General features: G+C 51.7%; 1 protein-coding gene across 3 annotated transcripts in view; it reads left to right on the top strand.

Moving 5' to 3' along the window:
* Positions 1-5005: 5005 nt before the first annotated feature.
* ELL (elongation factor for RNA polymerase II) overlaps positions 5006-19981 on the top strand; it is a 72121-nt gene continuing 57145 nt past the window's right edge. For 2 of the 3 annotated variants that reach the window (XM_027584176.2, XM_027584175.2), the window contains exon 1: positions 5314-5470. In XM_027584176.2, the coding sequence (XP_027439977.1) occupies positions 5336-5470 (135 nt within the window). In that variant the 5' untranslated portion in view covers positions 5314-5335. Of the gene's footprint in view, positions 5188-5313; positions 5471-19981 lie in introns of those variants that run through there. The other variant, XM_027584177.2, reaches the window with a different exon arrangement.

The raw sequence follows: 19981 nt of genomic DNA, 5'->3' as shown, positions 1-19981 counted from the left end.
GTGGGAGAGGGAGAAGCAGGCTTCCCGCTGAGCAGGGAGCCCAATGCGGGGCTTGATCCCAGGACCCTGGGATCATGACCTGAGCGGAAGGCAGACGCTTAACGACTGAGCCACCCAGGCACCCCGGGCACAGTTGACTTTAAGATATGGAGATAATTTGGGTGGGCCTGGCCTCATTGGTTGCAGATGAGGAAGTCAGAGAGACTTGAACTATGAGAGGGATTCAACATTCAAAATTCTCCCTCTCAAGAAAGGCAGGCTCTCTATTACTGAGGTGGAGGGGGCCATGTGGCTAGCACTTGAGAGTGGCCCCCAGCTGACAGCAAGGAAGTGGGGACCATAGTCCTATAGCCACCAGGAAATGAGTTCCACCAGCAACCTGAAGAAGCTTGGACATGGATCCTTCTTCTGTTGAGCCTCTGGATGAGGATGCTGCCCAGCCAACACCTTGCTTACAGCTTCATGAGACCTTGAGCAGAGAATGTTAAAACATACCAGACATCTGACTCACAGAAACTGTGAGATAATAAACGTTTGTTGTTTTAAGCCACTAAGTTTGAAGTGCTTTGTTAAGCAGCAGTAGCTAACTAATACATGTATTGGCAATAGCTATTAGTTAACAATTACTAATGAATAGTGGGTGTTCATCCCAGTGTGGTTTAAAAACACATAAACTGCAAACAACATAAATAGGTGACAGAAAGGGATTATATAGATAAATTATTGTAAACTCTTTAATAATAATGATTTCCATGATGATGCCGTTTGCCATTTCTCCAGGGCCAGGCCCTTGTGTAAATGTTGTGATTATCCATATTTTATGATGTGAGCACACCGAGGGGGGCAAGACATGTCCCAAGCCATATAGGGAACGAGGAGCAGACTAGGGTCACTGTTCCCATCATAGAGCCAGAGCTTCAGCAATGAGCTTGCCAGATAAGAGTATGTGTCCAGGGGCCATCCCATGGTGATCAACCAGCTTCCTGGGGTTCCATTGGGAGCCACTGGGGCATTAAGCATAAAGTGGAGAAATGCTTGTTACTAAGCAGCACAGCCCATGGTTGCGGTGTTCTTAATTCTCTCTGTTTTTGGGGAGGGGGGAGGGGCGGAGGGAGAGGGAGAGAGAATCTTAAGCAGGCTTCATCCAGCATGGAACCCGACGCGGGGCTTGATCTCACAACCCTGAAATCATGACCTGAGCCGAAATCCAAGAATCAGATGCTTGACCGACTGAGCCACCCAGGTGCCCCCCCTTCTCTTTTTAAAAATATTTATTGGGCACCTGGGTGGCTCAGTTGGTTAAGCGACTGCCTTCGGCTCAGGTCATGATTCTGGAGTCCCGGGATCGAGTCCCACATCGGGCTTCCTGCTCAGCAGGGAGTCTGCTTCTCCCTCTGACCCTCTGACCCTCTACCCTCTCGTGCTTTCTATCTCTCATTCTCTCTCTCTCTCAAATAAATAAATAAAATCTTTAAAAAAAAAATAAAATAAAAATATTTATTTAAGTATCTCTGTAACGTGGGGCTTGAACTCACAACCCTAAGATGAAAAATCACACGCTCCCCCAACTGAGCCAGGCAGGCACCCCTGTTCTTAATTCTCTTAATTTCTCCAAGCCTCGGTTTCCTCATCTGATGGATGAGTCCAAACCACTGTATTCACTCCTAAAGGTAGTTTTGAATGCCAAGCACTGAACACAGAGCCTGGTGCATTTTAAGCACTCAATGTTACTACTGTTGTCTATTTATGAGCTAAATCACAGAGGCTCAGAAAGGGGCCGTGCCTTTCCCAATGTCACACATGAGCTGGTCAGCCCTCAAAACTGGCTCCTCCCATGTTCTCCATTCAGCAGTCCAGCTGTCTCTGTACTCCCCATCCTTCGCTCCAGACTGCCCACCCCTCATCTATCCTATTCCTGCCCTCTGGGCAGTGCAGCCCTGCCTGCTCCAATATTGACCTGGCCTACCTCCTGGATAAACAGCTGGGCCCAGACAGCAGGCAGAGGACTCAGTGTATCTGAGCAAGTGCTGGCCTCTACCATTTAGGAGGGACTGGTCCCAGATGAAGGGTAGAAGATTCCAGAGCTTTGACCCCGGGCTTAGACAGGCTGGAGTTGGAATCTTCTGCAGCAGCATCTGAAACCATTCTGAGCCTCATTCTCATCTACAAAATGGGCTGATAGCGTGTTGTGAGAATTAAATATTTATTCATTCAACACATATTTCCTGAGCACCTACTCCATGCTAGGCCCTGTACTGAGGGTGTTCAATGAGGAAATATATAAAAAGGGACCCAAATACCAGAGGCAGAGTGAAGGGTAATCAGGAGGGCTCTGGGTCAGAAAGATCTTAAGTTCAGTTCCAGCCAGCCTGCTCACTGGCAGCACCATTCCCCTTGAGTGCTGCCTCACCCTTCTGAGCCTTAGTTTCTCCATTTGTAAATGGAGATATTTTAACAGCAGGTATGGGAGAATGTTTCAGGGAATCTAGCATTGGGTTCAGCAGTTTATAGTTAGGGGGTAAATGGATGATAGTGCCAACTTGGCATTGGTGGACAGAACTAAGGAGGTCAACTTGGTAGAGATACGTAGAAGGTCCCTGAACTTCACCTTCCTCTCTTACCTCAAAATCTTCATCTTATGACCACTGTCTGTAATTAGATTGATGGGAAAAAGAAAACAAATCAAGAACTTCCTACAGGTTAGGAGACCCAGGAGCCTAGGAGAAGCTTGCCTGGGCAAGCCAGTGCTGTTCTCCAGCCTCAGTTTCCCCACCTGTAAAATGAGAGATTGATAAAACTGCACAGTTCCTGTGAAAAAAAGTCTGGCAGGTCCTTGAAAAGTTAAACATAGAATTACCATAGGACCTAATGATGTCACTCATAGGTGTAGACCCAGGAAAAGGGAAAATATTCATCCACACAAAAACTTGTCCATGAGTGTTCACAGCAGTGAAATGGTGGAAACAACCCAAATGGCCATCAATGAATGAATGAATAAACAAAATGTGGTCAGTCCACACAATGGAATATTACCCAGCCATGAAAAAGAATGAAACATTGATCCATGATGCTACAATGGGACCAGCCTTGAAAATATCAATCTTGAAAATAAAACAGCCACTTATTTTACCAGCAAAATGGGTTTATTCAGGAATAGAGGAATTGCAACTCAGGACACACAAGCTATGATAAAACTATTGGCAAAACGGGAACAGAGGAGTTGAAACATTATCTTAAACAGAAGGAGGATGTTGGGAGGAGCTGTTTTGGAGGAAAGTAAGTGTTCAAGGTAGTGACAGTTTCTCATTGGCTGAATTGTGGCAGGTTCATTGGCTGGGCTGTTGTTGGGCCAGGGGAAAATCATCCTTCATCCTGCTGGGGTAGCAAAGTAGACTCCTTCCTTTTGGGGTTTGCATTTGACAATGAGTCAGTAGGGCACAGAGCTCCCTCTTCTGACCTCCTATTTATTTATTGAGAGAGAGAAAGAAGGGGCAGAGAGTGAGGGAGAGAATTTTTTTTTTTTAAGATTTTATTTATTTATCAGAGAGAGAGAGACAGAGGCAGGCAGAGGGAGAAGCAGGCTCCTTGCTGAGCAAGGAGCCCGATGTGGGATTCGATCCCAGGACCCTGGGATCATGACCTGAGCCGAAGGCAGACGCTTAACTGACTGAGCCACCCAGGCGTCCCGAGAATTTTTTTTTTTTAATTTAAGATTTTATTTATTTATTTGACAGAGACACAGCAAGAGAGGGAACACAAGCAGGGGGAGCGGGAGAGGGAGAAGCAGGCTCCTTTCTGAGCAAGGAGCCCGATGTGGGATTCGATCCCAGAACCCTGGGATCATGACCCGAGCCGAAGGCAGACGCTTAACTGACTGAGCCACCCAGGCGTCCCGAGAATTTTTTTTTTTTAATTTAAGATTTTATTTATTTATTTGACAGAGACACAGCAAGAGAGGGAACACAAGCAGGGGGAGCGGGAGAGGGAGAAGCAGGCTTCCCATGGAGCAGGAAGCCAAATGCTGGGCTCGATCCCAGGACCCTGGGATCATGACCTGAGCCAAAGGCAGATGCAACGACTGAGCCACCCAGGCGACCTGAGGGAGAGAATCTCAAGCGGGCTCCACGTCCGGCAAAGAGCCCATCTCACAACCCTGAGATCATGACCTGAGCCGAAATCAAGAGTTGGACGCTTAACCCACTGAGCCACCCAGGTGCTCCAACTCTATTTTAAATGAGGTTGCCTTCATTCAGTTTAAAAAAACATCATGCTGAGTCTTTCACTGAGTGCCAGTCATAGAAGGTCACATATGGTATGATTCCATTGATATGAAATGTCCAGAATAAGTGAAATCATAGACACAGAAAGTTGGTTAGTGGTTGTAGGTGCTGGGAAGGGGGGATGTGGAGTGACTATTTGGTGGGTAGGGGTTTTCTTTAGGGGTGATGGAAATTTCCCCAAATGAGATAGTTGTAGTGGCTGCACAGCGTTCTGAACGTACTAAATGCCACTGAATAGTACATTTTAAATGGGTTAATCTTATGATACATAAAATGTTTTCTTAAAATGGGAAAGCTGGACAACCACCATGTCTCAGGAACCTTGAGGATATAGAATTTTATTCTATTAAAACTGTACTCTTGTCATGAGCAAAATTTACCTCCTCCCCAACACCCTTAATTCCCAAACAGCCCCGGGCAAGGAATCCCATCTACTTACCTTAAGGGAAGCTCCACCAGCCAAACCCAGCGTCCAACGCGCGCTCGGTTTGCATGGTCACGCCCACTCACCAAGCCAGTAGCCGGCCCCGCCCCCCACGTGTTTTGCACCGGCCCCGCCCCCTTCACGCACTGGCTACTGCTCTCAACAGAAACCACGGACGGAAGGCTTGAAGCGATCTCATAAATAATGCATCACGTCAGCGGACAGTGGGGCGTGGTTTCGACCCTCGCCAGGCGGAGCCAGGGTCATGAATTATGCATGTTGAGGCGGGGCCTGGAGGTGCGCGCGTGTCGGGGCGGAGTCCAGGCACGGAAGTGGCCCCCTCTGGGGCCTTGAGAGGTGGGGCCATCTACACCTCATGAATATACAGCACATCGGGGCGGTGACCGAGAGCTTCGCCAGGCCCATAGGGGGCGCGACCAGCTGCATTCATGAATAATGCAACAGTCGGCGGGCCGTGCAGAGGTGACTGTGGACTTCGTTGGATCCAGAGGGGGCGTGGTCAGCCGCGTTCATGAATAATGCAGCGCGTCAGCGGGCGGCGGGGTGGGGCGGGGCCGGCGCGCCGGCGCTGGAACCGGGAAGGGGGGGGCGGGGGAGCGATGGTCGCAAGATGGCGGCGCTAAAGGAGGCTAGGAGCTACGGGCTGTCGTGCGGTCGGGTCAGCGACGGCAGCAAGGTGTCCGTGTTCCACGTGAAGCTCACCGACAGTGCCCTGAGGGCCTTCGAGAGCTACCGAGCCAGCCAGGTGAGCGGCGCGGGGTCCGGCGCGACCGTCGGGGACGTCGAGGCGCAGGCCGGCCTCATGCGCCCCTCGCGGAGGCGTCCTGCCCTGGGCGCGCGGGGTCCGGCGACCGGGGTGCTGCTCGTGGGTCCCTGAGCCGACAGGTCGCGGGGTGGGCACTTGTCCGGCTGAGAGCGCGGGGAACCGCGTTCCTTCACGGCTCTGGGAGGTGACACTGGCGGGCGGCCCGGGGCGGCCGAGGGGCCCCGAGCTCACGCATCTGGTCCGCGGGGGGGGGGGGGGGGGGGCCGACTCAGTCGGCACCTGGAGGCGTTCGGAGCCTTTCCCGGCTCACCCAGTCCCTGAGCAGGAACTGAGCTGTTCACCTGGCTGGGGGACGGGGGAGGGGGTTGGGGAGGCTTGAGGCTTTTCCGTCCGGGTCCCAGGCAGGGTGGGTCAGTGGGGCGCCGCTGTTGGGGCACCTGTGGAGAACCTGTTCCGTCTGTGTGGGGAGGCTGAGTCTGCACTTGAGGGCCGGCAGTAACACCAATGAAGCCCTTGGAATTGGGCTCACTTGACTTCTTGGTTCGTGACAGGGGGAGTTTGGTCAGAAACTGACAGCTTGTTTCCAACTCCCCTGCCCCTCGCAGGTGACCCTGTCTCACTGAACATTTTTGGAGAAAGGAGTGTTTTGATTGGGGGAGAAGCTGTGCATGTGGGGGGTCGCAGGCATGGTGCCTTTCCCAGGCTGGGGGAGCTCTTAGTGGGCACCTGGGAGGGAGCTTTGGCCACCGCACCTGGCTGCTGACTCTCAAACTTCTCAGGGGCTGATTTGGACCCATCTGGGGAAGTTAGAGGCGTTTCACTTCTGCCACCTGGCTCAGGGTGCGTGGGTTGGGGGGAGGCTGCTGTGCACCTTCTTTCAGGCTTGATTTGGAGGCACATCTGGGGCCCTGGTCAGAAACCTGCTTCTTCCCATTTCCGTTTGTCGTGGTGCCGTCTCTGTCGGGACAGAAGTTGCAGGTGCCCAGAGTGGTCAGGACCTGAGGGGAAGTGGTTTCGGAGCTCTTTTCCTTGTTACCTGGAAAGTGGGGGCTTTATAGTCATGAAGTGACTGGGGAGGGGTCTGGTGTCCTGCTCAGGGAGGCTCTGCTCCCTGTGTGTGTGTGTTTGTGTATACTGGGAATGGGGGGGCTGAGGGCGGGTGAGGAGAAAGACTAACTAGGAAGGAATGTGGCTTTCTTCCTGCCCCAGACTTGTTCAGCACCATTAGCTAAGCTGGGAATTTCTTCCCCTGTTACGTTCCCACCACTTTCCTGGTGCCCACCCTTCCCGTGCTTCTTCCCACTTTTTTGGGCAGTTTCCTTCCTGTCCTGGGTCACAGTTTCCCATTCGTAGAAGGGGTCGTTTTTTTTTTAGAACAAGTTCTCCCCTTGTCAAAAGGATTCCTCAAGATGAGGCTAAGGTGTCCTTGCAGGTGAGGAGTTGGGGCGGGGGGCTGGGGGGAATGACCTACTGTGTCCAGCTCAAGTCTCCCTTCCTTGTGAAATTCCAGTCTGGAGTCTTTTCCCTAGGCAATTCTGACTTGTCCTGCAGGAAGGCAGGCTTTCCTAGAAACAGCTGGGGAAGAGCTCATGAGTCATGTAAATAAGGTGAACTTGGTACCTGGTCACTTAGGAGCCCCGCCTTCCCTGCCATGCTGCCCTTGCTTGATCTAGTCATCCGGAAGGCCCGCCTGTGTGTCCACCTCATGCTGTCACACGGCTATTTTTAATTTAGGGTGTTGGTTACGTCCCCTAACTAAGCTGGATCTTCCTCATGTGAGAGTGAAGGTAACTGCAGACTCCAGCTCATCCCACTTGGAGCCTAGCTGTGTATGTCAGCCAGGAGGGGCTCCCTTGAAGAACTTCTCCAAGCCAGTTGGGGCATCTTGGCCAGCTGGGCTAAACTTTGAGGGTGACCCAAATTTGCATTTTTTCAGAAGCTGATTGGTCATTTAAGTTACCTGGCAATTTCATATTTAACATTACTTGTTGGGCATTGAATCAGGGCAGCTTGGGTGCTTTTGGGTGGTGGGCATGGGGAAAGTGACTTGAAGAACTGGTTTGTGTGACCAGAGAAGTGTATGGGTTATTAACAAAACCTCTTATGTATAGTTGTCAGTAGTGTCTGGAGTTTTCTATTCTGTAGCCCTGTGGTTATATGGTTTGCCAATGACAACTTGTGGAGAGGGTTTTTATTTTTACTTTTAATTGCAAAGAGGCTTTTACAGATTCAGATGTGGCAGGGGACTGGAGAGGAAGTTCCTGTGAAACTTTCTCTGTGGCCCAAGAGAGCCTGTAATCCTAGCTCTTAGAGTCGCCTGAGTAAAAGTCCCCCATGGTTTCTCTCTCCAGAGGGGTGTGGAGTCTGAACTGCCCTTGTGCAGACCTGGTGGCCAGCCTGGAATGTGGCAGAAGGTAATATGCGCAGCTGCCACCGTCTAGACTTGGGCTTCGTGTAGTTTCTCCTTGAATATAAAAAACTCGAGTGAGTCCCCTCGCGGCTGCTCCCATAGATCTCCCTTTTGACTGTGATGGGCTACTTCTGGGAGAGAAGAGAGAGGAAGTGTGGACCCATCCTTCCAAGATAGTGTCATGCGCCTGCTCAGAGAAGTGTTCCCTGGCCACTCTGAGGAAGTGTCCTTCCATGGAGTGCCTGCCTCAACCACCCAGGTATTTCATTTTAGGATTTGGTGGGCTCTGTTGCCGAGTGACCTTCTCCTCTCCTGGTTTATAAGCTCCTTGGTGGAGAGGAGCATATTGTTCAGTAAAACTTGAGGGCCCAGGGAGGGGCTCAAGAAGCCTGAGGATTGTAGCCTATCTGGGTTTAAATCTTGGTTCTAGGGGTGGCCGGGTGGCTCAGATGGTTAAGCGTCTGCCTTTGGCTCAGGTCATGATCCCAGAGTCCTGGGATCGAGCCCCGCATCGGGCTCCCTGCTCAGCGGGAAGCCTGCTTCTCCCTCTGCCTCTCCCTCTGCCATTCCCTCCACTTGTGCTCTCCGGCTCTATCTCTCTGTCAAATAAATAAATAAAATCTTAAAAAAAAAAATCTTGGTTCTACCTGCTTGAGGCCTTGGGCCAGTGTCTGACTGTCCTCCCAGTCTGGATCCCAGTGCCCAACCCTCTCCCAGCTCTGGATCCTTCTTGTCCTCAGGATTGTGCACGTCCCAGTATCTGACCCCTCCCAGCCCTGAGTCCTTCTTCTCTCAGGATTGCAAGATCCCAGTGCCCTACCCTCTTTGAGCTATGGATTCTTCTCAGGCCTGGGAGGGTCCTAGGGCCTGGCCATTTCTGAGCTCTAGATCCTTCTCAAGACTATGAGAGTCCTAGTACCCAACCCTTCCCAGCTCCAGGTCCTTCTCTCAGGGCTGTGAGGGTCCCAGTGACTGGCTTCGTTCTGACCTCTGGATCCTTCTCAGGACTATTGAGGGTCCCAAAGCCCTGCTCTGCCTAAGCTCTGGCTCCTTCTTCTTTCAGGGCTGTGGGAATTCTTTTGACACATATGTGGCCATCAGTGTAGTCTTGACACCTCCCCCCTCCTGCTGTGTTCTCAGCATTTGGTGCCTGTACCCAGAGCTGGTTCCCACCTGGAGGTTTGAATAGAGACTGTGGGAGACAGGGAGCCTGGGCTCCTGCATCTACCTGAATCTGATTGAGCACCTGGTTTGTATAGGGCTACTGCTCAAGTGCTGGACGTTCAGAAGTGACCAAGATGGGCCCCTAGCGTCATGAGCTGACATTCTGGAGGCAGGAGACATATTGTGAACAGGGCAGTACAGAAATCGGTACAAAGACTTGTCAGCAGTCAGCATAAGGAAGGAAATAAAATGGGGTGATGTGATGGTGCGGGGTGGTGTGAAAGGGTACTGATTGAGAGACTTGCTTCTAGGAGCTGCCAGAGCTGAGGTCCCCTTGGTGAGAGGTCCTGTGCAGGCAGGGGTGGGGGTTCCAGGCATGCTGCCTTCAAGCCTTAAGACACAAGAGGCTGGGGAGGGTGTTGGGGCATGGAGGGCAGTTGCTGGGGCTCCATCCTGGGGAAGGGTGTGTGGGGAAAGGAGGTGGAAGGGGCCTACAGCAAATAGTCCATGACTTGTAGAGCCGTGCTAGGGGCTGCCCGCAGGCTGCTAAGGGGGCGGCTGTGTGGATGTCAGCTCGGGCACTGGTGGCAGGAGGAGCCTTAATTTAGCCTCTGTTCCTCTCCCACAGCGAGGCCCCGGGAGGTAGGCTCATCTCCCCTTCCCGGGTGTGTGTGTGCTTGCGCGCGCGTGTGTGCCCACTGCGCCCTGAGCAGGGCAGCTTCTTGTCAGCTCTGTCTGCTTTTCAGACCGGCCGTCTTCAGGAATAGCTGGGGCTGCCCTCTTGGCTGTGGGCCGGGCCCCCCTAAGCCCTTTGTCCAGGCTCCTGTCATCTTCTTGGTGACCTTGGCAGGAAGGCTAGCTTATTGTTTTCCCTGTGCATTGGGGGCAATTGGGGCTCAGAGGGTCCCAACACCTGTGCTCCACACCCCCCATGCCAGCACTGGCCCGAGCTGCACGCGTTCAGCTGTCCGTCAGCCCTGTGGTGAGGAATGGTTCCCCACCAGGTGAGGAAACGGGAAGAGACTCTGGGAGGCCAGGTCACTGGAAGGAAATTCCCAGCTGGGACGGGACTGAGAACCAGGCGGCAGGCTCCAAGCTCTGCCCCCTCTGAAGAGAGGTGGTCTGGCCGCGTGGGCCAGGTGGAGCGGCCTGGCCCGTTGGTGTCAGGAGCATGGCTTCCTGTCTCCTGCCCTCTGGCTGGAGGGGTTCAGTTTACTTATGTGTTTCAGAGTGGGCTCTTGATAGTTCTGGGCGGGGTGAGTCCTTCCTAGAAGGTGCATGTCTCATAGGTGCTGTGGGAGGACGTGTGAGTGACCCGGGGTGTGGGGTAAGTGATGGAGGTTTCTGCAGGCAGCCAGTGAGGTTCTGTGTGAGGGGCCAAACCCTGCCTCAGCTGCTCTGACCCTTGACTAGGCTTCCGGCTTGCATGCTGTTCCTGCACCACGGTGACTGTGGTGATTGTGTGTAAACAGCAGGCTGCTTGGCGGAAACTCACCCTCTGTTGACTCATCGGCAAGGCCAGAGTTCATCACCCTTGAAGTAGTTTTGACATCATACCCGGATTGTGACATCTCTGGGGAGTCTTTGAAAATAACACTGCTTCTCCTGTTCCGAGTAACTGGTCCTGGAGCAGACACTGGCTTCGGGAAATCTGCTTCCGTGGCAGTAGCCTTGCTTGATGCAGCCTGCAGGCCTGGGCTGGCCATCCCTGTTGTGCCTTTGGGGTTTGGCCTTCTCTGGGTCCTTCATTTTTAGGGCCTTGCTCCCCTGCTTCCTGACTTTATGATTTTCCCTTTGGTCTGTGGCGAGCACGGCCTGGAGTTGTCTGAGATCTTACCTCCAGCAATATGTATAGCTGTTTTGTCATTTTACTGTTTAATAAAAAAGCTGGTGTCCGGATGAACCATTCAGAGAGAGACCTCCTGTGCCCATACCAAGTGGCCGCACTGGAGTCTGACGCTAATTATATTCTCTGGGCTCGGTCCCTCCCTGGCCATGTTGTGACGCGGATCTTGACTGAGTCACCAGGTCAGCGGGGCGTGTTGGTGACTCCCCACAGCCCTTCTGGGGGGAGTGGACCACGCATGTTTGTGAAGTTCCTGGGATCACTGAACTCTTATTTAAAAGTAACACATATTGAGAAGTTTACTATAAAGGGAGTATAGCTCAGCATAGAAAACTTGGAATACCTGAAAGGAGCGACTTCTGTTCCCATGGGCACAGGCCATGGTTGTTGTTGACACCTGGGCACCTTCCTCTGTCTTGTGTCTGGGCACCTCATCATCACAGTGGTATGCTCATATGGTGTTAGGTCTTACTTCCTCCCTGACACCGTCTTAGTTCTGCTATTTAATATAATCGTAAGCTTTACTTTTTAGTGACTGCATCTCCCTTGCAGTGTGTACCCTCATGGATCAGTATTCCTCAGTATATGCGTTTGGGGCACCATACCGATCCTGGGGATTCCCGTGTGCTGGGAGCCTTGTCTGCTGTCCCGTGCTGAGGGCTGTGCAGAGGCGCTGAAGGGCAGTGAGGGACATCCCTGGTGTGCCTGTGCCTCAAAGAGGAGCCTGAGGCTGCGTGTGGCCGAGTGGGTACAACTTTTGTATGTTGAAATTGAGGCTTCAGAGGGATGTGGTCTGGCCCATGGTGGTGGATGGTCAGGGAGGGCAGGACTAGAGGCGGTGGCTGGGTAAGGAGGCTCGGAGGGCCTGAGCTGGGGTGGCACTGGGGAATGGGCAAGGGGACAGATGTGAGAAGTATTTGGAAAGCCACCTGTGGCTAGTTGGGGGAGGCAGACATTTCTAACCTTTCCTGATTCTGGCCATGTGGCAGAGACATCTTCACACTCAGCTTTATTGTCGTGCCTGAGCTGGGTTTGTGAGAGTCGGGTTATGCGTGGCTTGAAAAGATGTTGACAGCCGCCTCTGGAGTGACTCTGGGCTGGAGGAAAGATGAGGGCAGCTGATCGGAGAGCTGCTGTGGGTCTGTGGTGGGTGCCCGTCATTGTCACCATCAGTGTCGAGGGGCAGGGTGGTAGATGTGTATATGCTGCCTCATTGATGCTGGCTACAGAGCCCACACTTTCTGGTTTGCTGCTTTTGTCCCGAGATGTGGATGTCTTGTGGTTCTTTCAAGCGTCCTGAGTATAATTGGAAGGTGTTTTGAACTGATGTGGCAGCTCCGGAAGCCGGCAGCCTTTTTTTTTTCCCCAGTTCTTAGATTGTGTTCTTTGCTTGGGGGTAGTTGAATGCCAGGTTTCCCTTATTGTGCTGGTGTTGACCAGTTTCTGGATAGTGGGTGCTCTGGATACTGGGGGAGCCAAAGCTAGATGGAGGGCAGGTGATGCTGCCCAAAGCGTTGAGAAAGTTGGGTCGAGGGCCTTGTGCCCACTCATCACTTCCCAGCTTTCTCAGATGTGCTGTGGAACAGGCAGCCTTGGATCACCCCATCCTTGAGAAGTTAATGAGCTGCCTGGGATTGAGGACTGTGGTTAATCCTCCACGCTTTTGTGCTATTGTGGGTGTTCTCACTGTTCTTCAGAGGGGAGACTAAGGCTTGACTCGGGGACATCTTTCCTGAATGTGTGCCCTTCCAGCGACCCCCACTCCTACCTTGGGCCATCGGTGGGTGTCAGCTCCTCACTGTTTGCCTTGCTGTCCCTGTGTCCATCTTAGACATGTAGGGAAGGTATCCTAAAAGGAGGTGCCTCCCTCAAAGGATGCTGAGGACCACGAGTTGGGGTCAGGTAGACTGGCTCTAGCTAGTTCCAGTTGACAGTCTGGAGACCTAGGCTTCCTCCTGAGCCTCAGTTTCCCTGGGTTGAAGCAGCACCTAAGATAGTAGTGGGCACCCCAGGTCAGAGGGTCCTGTCATCCCATCCCTTCTGGTCTGTCCCTCACCCCCCACCCCCGCAACTTCCCACCTTGCATGCGTGTGTTAGTTTAAAGTTTAAAATATCCACTCGTTTGTCTCTATTGTAAAGGGTTTCTTTTTTAAATAAAGAAATGGCTTTCCCCAGATTCTTTAGCAGCTTTCCTGCAGGAAGCCCACCCCACTGTGTTGAGGGAGCTGGGCCTTTCTGTATGTCTCCCTTCTCTGTCCCTTGAGCAGCCTCACCAGGTGCTGATGGTGGAGTGGGCAGTGGGCAGGGGCCATACAGAGCAGAGGAGGGGCAGGAAGTGCTGGCTGAGTTTCTGAAGAGACTTCTGACCTGGCCTGGGAGTGACTGCTGGTGGAGTATGAGGAGTCAGGCCTAGAGCTCTGGAGGCAGTGGCTCCATCTTTGCCTTCAGGTTGCATGTGAGCTCATGGCTGTTGGGGAGTCACATAAGGGCAGTCTCGAGGGGCCAAGGCCTCTCTCCACTGGAGAATGCTGTTCCTTAGGGATGAGAGGTGGGGGTTCTGTTTCCTCCACCATCTACCCTGGCAAGTGGAGCCCCAGTGTGTAAGGGCTGAGTAACAAGGGGCCACCCCTTGTATTTCCCTACGCTCCTTGGCCTCTTTCTGATATGGGGATGGGTCCACTGCAACCCTTACCTGGACATGTGCATGTGGCCTCGTCGTCCTGTTTATCAGACTGACTTGGGTTTTGCTGGTGGGCTGAGGCTGGCCAGGTCCTGTTCTGGGCCTAGGGGCTTCCTGGTGGGCAGGCTAGCCAGGCTGCATCCCAAGGTCCTCACATCTCTGTAGGGGAGGCCCATTAAGAGCATGGTGGTGGTGGTGACCATGGGTGATGACTACTGGGAGGGAGAAACACAGCGGGCTGTGGGCAGGAGGTGCTGTGGGAAGTGGGGCAGGCGGAACCGTCTGGGAAGAGTCTGAGATTTCCGAAGTCTGCATGAGATCTGAGAGGGTGGCCGCAGGAGGGAGGCTGGGGTGGTGGGGCAGCTGGAGGGTGTGGGGGTAAGGGGTGCCCAGGCAGGAAGTTGGGGTTAATTTCTTTTTTTTTTTTTTAAGATTATTTATTTATTTGAGAGAGAGAATGAGAGCGTGAGAGGGAAGAGGGTCAGAGGGAGAAGCAGACTCCCTGCTGAGCAGGGAGCCCGATGCGGGACTCGATCCCGGGACTCCAGGATCATGACCTGAGCCGAAGGCAGTCGCTTAACCAACTGAGCCACCCAGGCGCCCAGTTGGGGTTAATTTCATCATCTAGCAGACTAAGCAGTTGTGACTGCAGTGACCTGTGCGGGTGTAGACGAGCTCCATCCCCTGCCTAGACTCACTGTGGGGGGACTGACCCAATGCTGATTTCATTCCATTTCATGGACAAACGTTTTTTCTGGGGGGTTCCATCCTATGACAGGCCATGGTCAGGGAGGCCTTGAGAGTGCTAAGACCAATCAGCGGGAGTCTTTACTGGAACCTCTGAGAGCCTTTCTTAAATTTTATTTTTCTTTCTTTCGTTCTCTCTCTCTCTCTCGCTCTCTTTTTCTCTCTCTCTCTTTCACAGTTCCTTTCCTTTATTTCTTCCCCTTGTAAAGGGAGATTCAAGTTTCTTGGAGACTTTTTTAAAAAAATTGTGGTGAGATACACATAACATAAAATTACCATTTTAACCATTTTTTTTTTTAAGATTTTATTTATTTATTTGACAGAGAGAGACAGCGAGAGAGGGAACACAAGCAGGGGGAGTGGGAGAGGGAGGAGCAGGCTTCCCGCTAAGCTAAGCAGAGAGCCCGACGTGGGTCTCAATCCCAGGACCCTGGGATCATGACCTGGGCCGAAGGCAGACGCTTAACGACTGAGCCACCCAGGCGCCCCTCTTCTTAACCATTTTTGACTGTACAGCTCAGTGGTATTAAGTGTGTATGCAGCCGTCATCACCATCCCTCTCCAGAACTTCCCCGTCTTCCCAAACTGAAACTCTGTCTCCATTGCACTAACTTCCTGCTCCCCTCCCTCAGCCCCTGTTGTGTGCCATTCTGGTTTCTGTCTCTATGAATTTGATAACTTTGGGGATCTCCTATAAGTGAGATCATATGGCATTTGTCCCTTTAAATTTTTTTAAAGTTTGTTTGTTTATTTAAGTAATCTTTACACCCAACATGGGGCTTGAACTCACGACCCTGAGATCAAGAGTTGCATGGTCTGAGCCAGACTGAGCCAGACAGGTACCCTGGTATTTATCTTTTTTATGACTGGTTTCTTTCACTGATCATAATGTGTCCAAGGTTTATCCATGTTGTAGCATGTGTCAGTTTCCTTCTGTTGTGAGGCTGAATAGTATTCCATCGTATGGATATACCACGTTTTGTTTGTCTGTTTGTTGATAGGCGCTGGATTGTTTCCACCTCTTGGCTGCTGTGAATAATGCTGTGAACATGGGCATACACACATTTGGTCAAGTCCCTGCTTTTTTTTTCTCTCCCAGTTTTATTGAGATAATTGAGACCTAGCACTGTATAAGGTTAAGGTGTACAGCATAGTAATATGACTGACATATATCATGAGATGACAACAAGTTTAGCTAACATTTAGAATCTCATGTTGATACAAAAACAGAAAAGTTTTTTAAGAACTCTTAAGATCTACTTTTTTTTTTCTCTTTTTAAAGATTTTATCTATTTATGTGAGAGAGAGCACAAGCGGTGGGCAGGAGCAGAGAGAGAGGGAGAAGCACACTCCCCACTGAGCAAGGAGCCCAATATGGGGCTCAATCCCAGGACCCGGCTTTTTTTTTTTAAGATTTTATTTATTTATTTGAGACAGAGAGAGAGAGCACGAGCAGGGGGAGGAGCAGAGGGAGAGGGAGAAGCAGACTCCATACAGAGCACAGAGCCCAACGTAGGGCTTGAGCCCAGGACCCTGAGATCATGACTTGAGCAGAAATCAAGAGCCGCGCGCTCAATGGACTGAGCCACCCAGGTGCCCCAGGACCCGGGGGTCTTGACCTGAGCCGAAGGCAGATGCTTAACTGACTAAGCCACCCAGGCGCCCCTAAGATCTACTTTAAGATCTACTCTTCACAACTTTCCTGTATATCACATAGCAGTGTTGGCTGTAGTCATGTTCTATACTACATCTCTGGTGCTTATTTATCTTATAACTGGAAGTGTGTGCCTTTTGAGCCCCTGTCTCCTATTTCCCCTCCCCCACTCCCTGCCTTTGGTGACTACAGGTCTGATCTCTTTTTCTGTGGTTTTTCTTTTTCTTTTCTTTTTTTTTTTTTTTGGGTTCCACACAAAAGTGAGATCTTACAGTATTTGTCTTTCTCTGTCTGATTTATTTCATTTGAGTCCTTGTTTTCACTTCTTTTGAGTATGTATCCAGAAGATGAGTTGCTGGATCATATGGTAATTCTATGTTTAACTTTTTTTTTTAAAGATTTTATTTAGTTTACAGAGAGAGACACAGCGAGAGAGGGAATACAAGCAGGGGGAGTAGGAGAGGGAGAAGCAGGCTCCCTGCTGAGCAGGAAGCCCTTTGAGGGGGCTCGATCCCAGGACCCTGGGATCATGACCTGAGCCGAAGGCAGACGCCTAATGACTGAGCCACCCAGGCGCCCCTCTATGTTTAACTTTTTGAAAAAACTGCCAAGCTGTTTTGCACAGTGGCTGCCCCATCTCACATTCCCACCAGCAGTGCACGAGGGCTCCAGTTTCTCCAGCCAGCCATCCTCACCGACACTTGTTCTTTTGTTTTTTTGTGTTTTGTTTTGTTTTATAATAACTGTACTGATGGGTGTGAAGTGGTCTCTGAGCCTTTAAAAGTATGTGACTGTCCAACGAGACTTAGGATCTGTTAGGCTTCTGACACCTGCTGGACCATTGATGGGCTTAAGAGACCCGTCGCAGGTGATAGAGAGCTGGACCCCAGTGAAATAAGGCCATGTTGGCTCTTAGATTTGAGGTGGGCTTGGGCTAGCTTCAGGTCCTGCTTGAGGTAGGATCTTGATCAGGGTCACCTGGGTGCAGATGGCAGGAAGGGCAAAGAGAGCTGTTACCATCCCCCAGCCCTCCCAATGGCAAAACTTCTGTGTCCCTTCCTGTCCTCAAACCAGACAGAGGCCCTGAGGGTGATGGGCAAGGCTAGGCTCTGCCCTTTGGCACCTGAGGCTGCTGGGCCCTTCCCTGGCCGTGAGTTCAGATGGGGCAGAATTTGTGCTTTGGTGAATTTACCTCTTTGTGTCCCATGTTGAATCACAAGGTGACTGGTGGAAAATGGGCTTTCTTCCAAATAGGAAGTGGCCTGGAGGCCCCTCAGGTCAGGTGCTGCCCTTTGGAGGGGGGGAGGTTATTGGACAGGCAAGGAGCTATGCCATTGTCTTTGTTCCTGCCTTTGGCTTGGCCTTGGGGCTGGGGCCTGTGCACGAAGGTGGATGGGAAGGAGGAGTGGTGTTTTTTCTGACCCTGTGGGCAGATGCAGTCCACTTGCCTCAGGGCTTCTGACTGTGGCAGCCGTGCTCCCTGCCTCTGCCCTGCTCCCATCCTCCCTTCTCCTGCAGTGCCAGGGACTCCATACTTGCTTTCAGGCCCCGTAGGTAAGCAGAGGCTGATCAGAGTGAGGTGGAGGGACTGGGCTGAGGAGGCTGTCCCTTCATGCTGCCCTTCCTGGTGGTGGTGGCACCCCTGGGACCCTGGGGACTTTTGGAGTAGCCTCGCCTCCTGCCATTGGCCTGAGGAGGGTAAGTGGGCTGGGAGGTTCCTTTTCTTATTTTCCCCTTTTTTCTGAACAGTGACTTTATGGAGGATATTCCAGCTTCCTGATACGGACCTTGTGGTTCTTGCCACATCTGGAGGGGATGATTTAAGTGTCCTATAGCAACACTTACAATAAGGAGAATGCCCACCGAATGAAGTCGGACAGCTCGGTTTGCAGTAGCTGGAGGTGGAACATGAGCTTAGCATGGCTTTCCCTTTGACAGTGGGCACCTCCTGCCTGTGACCTCCCTACTATGTTCTTCTCAAGGTCCTGACCGAGATCCCATGCCTTGTCCCCATCCTGGCTGCTCTGTTTCCCTCCCTTCCTTTCTTTCTTCCTTCCTTCCTTCCTTCCTGATTTTTTTAATTTATTTGAGAGAAAGAGAGCGAGCCTGAAGGAGGATCTTGATCAGGGTCACCTGGGTGCAGATGGCAGGAAGGGCAAGGAGAGCTGTTACCAAGGAGAGCATGAACGGGGAGGGACGGGGGCAGAGGGAGAAGGAGAAGCAGACTTCCTGCTGAGCAGGACCCAGGGATCATGACCTGAGCCAAAGGCAGGGGCTTAGCTTGGCTCGCTCTGCTCTGCTCTTCTCTTTTCCTCTCTCATTCTTTTAAGATTCATTTGCACGCATGTGAGTGGGATGGGGGGATGGGGGCAGAGGGAAAGAATCTCCAAGCAGACTCCCCGCCGAGCACAGAGCCTGATGCAGGGCTCAGTCCCAGGACCCTGAGATCATGATCTGGGTCAAAACCAAGAGTCAGCCAACTGAGCCACCCAGGTGCCCCATGGCTGCTCTGTTTTCTGTAGCATTAGTGATAATACCGTTAGTTGTAGTGGGCCTCTTTTTGTCCTCAAGGAAGCTGAGGTCTGCTGTGCCTAGTGTTGCTGCCGAAGCTGCTAGCCCCGAAAACGGAGGTCTCTGGCATGTTTGCTGCCCTGTTAGGTGAACAGAATTGGATAAGGATGCCAATGTAGTAGACCCTTATGGCATTCTTTTCTTTCAGTGCCAACCTTAGAGTCTAAAACAAGTTGGTAAACCATGACCCAAGGGGCAAATCCAGCCTGCCAACTGTGTTTATATTTTATTGGGACAAAAGCATTATTTATGGCTGCTTTTGCTGTATGACAGCATCTGAGTCTTAGTGACAGAGATTGTCTAATTCTCAAAACCTATGATATTGATTCTCTGGCCCTTTACAGAAAAAGTTCAAGAGCTGCTGGTTTGGAGTGTTGGGATGGGCGTGTGACATGAGGACTATGTGTGTTAGTGGCATGTGCTGTCCCGGCCTCACACCCTGGGCCCCTGTGCTCTGGCATGCCGCCCTGTGGGTGGTGGCTTCCTGTCACATCTCAGGGCTGGACTAAGATCTTGGAGCATCCTTTTGGTCTGGCCTCTTCATTTCACTGATGGGATGCCTAGAAGGTGGTGGCTGACCTGAAGGTAGATTAAATTGCCTCAAACCTGAGGGTGTCTGCTCTGGGACTGCCTCCCTCTACCCCCCACCCCTGATTTCATGCAGACTTGGAATGCTTCCCACCCCATGTGCAAGTCCCCGGGTTTCCCAGGAGCTTTTCCCAGGCACAGTGTCAAGACTGACACAGCCTCTGGTGGGCCTGGCTTTTTTATTTGTGACCTGCTAGTGAACTTTGGACACACGTTCACACACAGCCTGGCAGGAAGGGCCAAGCATGGGTGTCCCTGGTGGAGCTAAGGGCAGGCATCTGCCTCCCATTGGAGTAAGGCTCTGGCTGCAGCACGCCCCTCCCATCTCTTCCTCTCCTCAGCCTCAGTTCCATGGGGATACAGTGGGACCAGTGTCATCTTCCAAGGGAGGATTGTGCTCAATTAGGGGTTGGTTGTTTGTACGGGTTTCAACGGTGTGCTTCATGGCATGAAGAACAACCAGATGACAGTGGCTTCAGATGGGTCCCTTGTGTGGAGACAATGGGCAGCAGGTGTCTTCTGTTCCCTAGGAGTGAGCTTTCCATGGACTGGGGGGCCTTGATGAATCTTCCAGAGCTTTCTCAGCTCAGGATGAGTATCATCTATAAATGGATTCTGATTTAGATACCAGCAGCCTGAAAAACCTGGAGAAGGGCTTCTCAGGCAGGCCTCTCTGCAAAGGGGCTGAGGTTTCTGGGTTCTGGCAGCAGAAATGGCATGATTTTGCTGTTCTTACCTTTCTTTCTTTTTTTTTTTTTAAAGATTTATTTATTTATTTGAGAGAGAGAGCACGTGCGTCGGGGGGGTGGAGGAGCAGAGGGAGAGAGAAT

The sequence above is a fragment of the Zalophus californianus genome, chromosome 1 (genome assembly GCF_009762305.2).
Source record: "Zalophus californianus isolate mZalCal1 chromosome 1, mZalCal1.pri.v2, whole genome shotgun sequence".
NCBI classification, from domain to species: domain Eukaryota; kingdom Metazoa; phylum Chordata; class Mammalia; order Carnivora; family Otariidae; genus Zalophus; species Zalophus californianus.
Note: the sequence above shows the minus strand (reverse complement) of the source record. Positions and strands in the feature narration are given on the sequence as shown.